Consider the following 4515-nt stretch of genomic DNA (forward strand, 5'->3'; position numbering starts at 1 on the left):
CTTTACATAAAATATGCATTTGTGAAGTTTGAATTTAAGACACTTGGATAGAGGAGGGATACTAAAACCACTTGGTCAAATGCTTCATTTGATTAAGCATTGCAATCAATTTTATTTATCGTGTATTATTGTTAATGATAGAAAAACAAATAAATAAAATAATTTAAATGAGAATTCGAACCTAAACCAATTGTGAAACATAAGAGCGCCTAAACTAATTAAGTAAATATGATTTTTATAATTAAATAGATTTTATATATTATAAATCAAATTTAATACAAGATTTAAAATTAAAATTAAAATTATTTTTTATAGTATTAAATTAAATTCAATATTTTTTATATTAAGTTTATTGTTTTTACATTTCTAAATTAAATTCAGTATTTTTTTCATATTTATATTTCTAAAAATAAGTATAAAATTTTTAAATTTAGTTTAAAAATAAAAAAATATTTTTAATATTAAATCTTGTATTAAATACTATGATATATAAATCTTATTTAATTATAAAAATATTATACTTGTTTAATTAGTTTAGATACTTTTTTATTTTATTAAGTTAAGGTGATTATAAAGTAATATTTCTCTAAATACTCTCAATAATTTGACAATGAACATTAAATCACCCTGTTAGTGCTCGAACCTATGACTTCTACGAACTTCAACGATTCTTTTAACTATTGAGGTAAATTGGTTCATGCGATACTCATATATTTTATAATTGACCTAAGTTTGAATCATCATTTAAATTATTTTATTTCTTTGTTTGTCTATCATTAACAATAGAATAAGTTTGAATCCTCATTTAAATTATTTTACAAATGTCTATTCAATCAGAAGACAACACGTGTTATCGTTTGATTGAATAAAATATAAATAAAAAATTTATAAAAAAATCCAATCATGACATTGTCAACTGTGACACATGTCAAAAATAATATAATCTCTTAATTGTTAAGGGTTAATTTATTAAATTAAGGGTCTATTTGTTTGTCGTAAAATGAATTACGAAATTAATTTTTCCCGAAATTTCGTGTTTGTTTTACGTAATTCGTTTTTCGGAAAATGTTTTCCCGTATTTGTTTTACGTAATTCATTTTCCGAAAAATATTTTCTAGTGTTTAGTTGGAGGAAAATTGGTTGGTCAACATAAAATATTTTCCTGATCAACATAATTTCCTTTGTGTTCTCTGAAAAATGACTTACGGTCTAATTTTCCGTAAATCATTTTCCGAACTTTTCACTTCAAAGAATAAATACTCAAAATAATTTTATTTTATGAATTTAATATTAATAAAATATTTTATTATCATTTTAATCAAAATATTAATTATTAAAATATTTAAAATATATTTACTAATATTTCTAATAATATAATATTATAATAAAATAATCAATAATATTATAATAATATAAGATATTATATTTTTATTTTAATAATATAAAATAAATTATTAATAAAATTTATATTATTTATTAATTTCATAGAAATAATATTATTAAATTTATATTAATATAATAATCTAATAATATTTTAATAAAGATATTTAAAATATACTAATTAATATTTTAAAATATAATATAACAATATTACTTTAATAAATAATTAATATAATTTATAATATTTTTATTTCAGTAAAATATACCAATATTAATATTTTTTTATTAATAAAATTATAAAAATAATATTTAATAATAATAAATTATTTTAATTTTTTAAAATTAATAATATTAAGTTTTATAATAAATAATATTATTTATTATATTTAATATTTATAATAAATAATTTTTAAAAAACTTATTAACTAGTGGAAAAAAATGTTTAAACAACATATTCCAAACATCATAAAACATTTTCCAGATATTTTTCAAAAAAATATTTTTCATTTTACTAAAAATATTTTCCTGAAAACGTTTTCTAAAATTGTAATTTATTTCCAGAATTTAAATTTCAGTAATTCATTTTCCTGAATTAAATTTTCAGAAAATCAATTACAACCAAACAGATACTAAACTAAAATTAAGTTTAAATTGATTGAATGTATAAATATTAAGAATCAAAAATATAATTTTACTAATTTAAACAATTCCCACATAAACATCTAACCCATTTGGATTTTCTTAATCCAATTTCAATATTTGTATATTCCCAGCTGAATGAGTGGAGACCTTGGCTTCGATTCATCAATACAGTCACTCGTAAATAATATCCAAGTAATTCGAGTTGGGATTCGTATTTTCCTCATATTTTTCTTTTTTATTAGTTAAAAATAAATACCAGCTGTCGAAATGAGACGGTTTTTAGGGCGATTGTTTAAGAAATCAGAGTGGTGAGTCATCTGATTCTTCCAATGGTCCCAATTGCTACTGGGGTTGTTTGCTACTGGAAACAACCATTGCTTCGGTGCTGCTGCTTTTGCCTTTTTGCAACTAATTGGATCGAATCTGCTCATAATCGATTGAAGGTCTCCACTCATCAGGAGTTATCTCATAGATATTCCCACCCAGAGACCATATTTATCTGGTTCTGCAAATACTTTGCTTCGTCATCTCATAGATACAATATTCATAAATTTATTTAATTAATTTAAATTAAATTAAATTTTATGAATCGATTCTTGGTTAATAAAATGTAGGACTTCATTATAAAGTAAAAGCAACCTACCCATTGATGCTACAACTCCAATCGTTCGAAGCTTGTTTGGTGTTTTAAGTCCTTAATTCATTGACCTGCGAAAATCGAATAAAAAAAATCCATCAAACACCATTATGATAAAGCACACAAAACGTAATATTCTATTAAAGGCAAAAAGATCAGAACAAGAAATAAAAATGAAGAAAAGGATGATAATGCCCGCGAAAATATTACACGCGTGGACCACACGTGTTGAACTTAACGATGTCGAGGATAAGAAGAAGGAGATGGCAAGAGAATTCTGGAACCTGCTTTGATGATTAAGCGCGAATGGAGATTGAGCAGAAGGGTAGAATTGTTATTGTGGGAAGCTGAGAGAAATTGAAGTTCAGTGGAACTCGACAAACAAAAACATTCCCAGAGGAGAAAAACTTGGGAGATGATGGAAAACGAATATAGGAGCTGAGAATTCATTAATGGCTACTCATTAATCAAAACCAGTTCTTCTTAAGGGATATGCATTTTCAGATACAAACATCATATATGGTTTTAAGTTATTTTGCTTCTTCTATGGGTAGTATTGAGCATTAATTGTTCTTCGCTGAGGATCATAACTGGCTAATAAATCACATGATCCTTCCATCTTCTGCTATTGCCTGTAATTCCCGCTGTGAACAAGGTAAATGTGACTAGGTTGGCCATGGTAACCGTAGCAAGGAATCATCTTCCCCGCCGATTTATTAGAGCAAAGAGGGAAAGCTACGGGAGTCCTCGGGATCTGACGTATGCAGGAATATCTGGGACTGGATGAAGACGAAGGCGGCGAAGAAATCGATTTCCTGGGCGGCTTTGGCGGCGAACAAATCGATTTTCTGGCCGGTTTCAGCGGCGAAAGGAAGGCTCTGATCTTTAAAGAAGACGGCGGCGATGCAACACGGTCGTATTCCTCGACGAGATTCGCGATATCCTCATCGGAAGTGATCGAAACCAGCGCGTCTAAATCCTCCGTCGGCAACTGGCAACGTAGACTCACTGGTGACCCGCACATCTCTCCCATCTTCAACGATAACTCTGTTTATTATATCATTCTTTATCATTCTTCCATCCTTAAAACAACCTCGATTTAACTTAAAATTATTCTAATAATAAAATAAAGTTGGTGAATAAAAGGATGGAAGAGAATACTAACCAGCAAAGGAAATGGACCGATCAACGGCGAGTGCACGGGTTTCACCGCCATGATAACGAAGTTTTCCGTCAGTGTAACGAGGGACGATTTTCCCGCCGTAACAGCAGATGAATTTGATGGTAGAGTTAGTTCCGACCATGCTTTTTGGTGGATTGAGTACGATAGATAAGAGATCCAATGTTTGTGAACAGAAGAGAACAGTATATTTGTAGCTTTCGGCGGCGGATGAAGACGACGAGGAAAACGCTGCTGTGCGGTGGCGCCTTAAAGCCTATATTTGGCATCCTTGGAACCGTATTTATAGAGTATTTTGGCTTATGCTATTCGGTAGGGTGAAAAAAGTGGACTGGAACCCACATGCTTACGTCATAGATTCCAATTCTTAAGGTATTAATTATCAATTTACAAAGTCCAAACACCCGTTCTCTTCTCTTTGGTGTTTGCTAGGGTTTTTTTTCCAATACCCTAGGCAGGTAAAAATTTAGGGTACGTGAATGTACCCAAATTGACATTTGTTTTAGTGTACCTAGAACTCGTAATTTGAGATAGTTTTTACTGATATTATTTTTAATAATCTTCGCATAATGAACTTCATGCGGGCTATTATTTAATTATAGTTATAATAATTCATCACGTTTATGTAATAAATTTATTAAAAATATAATTTTTAAATTTAAAAAATAAAATTTAT

General features: G+C 28.2%; 1 protein-coding gene across 1 annotated transcript; it reads right to left on the bottom strand.

The window, feature by feature from the left end:
* Positions 1 to 3080: 3080 nt before the first annotated feature.
* LOC120207382 lies at positions 3081 to 4029 on the bottom strand. The gene is made up of 2 exons (XM_039206849.1): positions 3825 to 4029; positions 3081 to 3706 (listed from the first exon to the last, which is right to left on the bottom strand). Exons 1-2 carry the CDS (start codon positions 3961 to 3963, stop codon positions 3285 to 3287), a joined length of 561 nt encoding a protein of 186 aa, XP_039062780.1. The 5' UTR covers positions 3964 to 4029; the 3' UTR covers positions 3081 to 3284.
* Positions 4030 to 4515: the final 486 nt, after the last annotated feature.

This window comes from Hibiscus syriacus, unplaced genomic scaffold, assembly GCF_006381635.1.
Source record: "Hibiscus syriacus cultivar Baekdansim isolate YM2019G1 unplaced genomic scaffold, ASM638163v2 tig00014682_pilon, whole genome shotgun sequence".
Classification (NCBI taxonomy): domain Eukaryota; kingdom Viridiplantae; phylum Streptophyta; class Magnoliopsida; order Malvales; family Malvaceae; genus Hibiscus; species Hibiscus syriacus.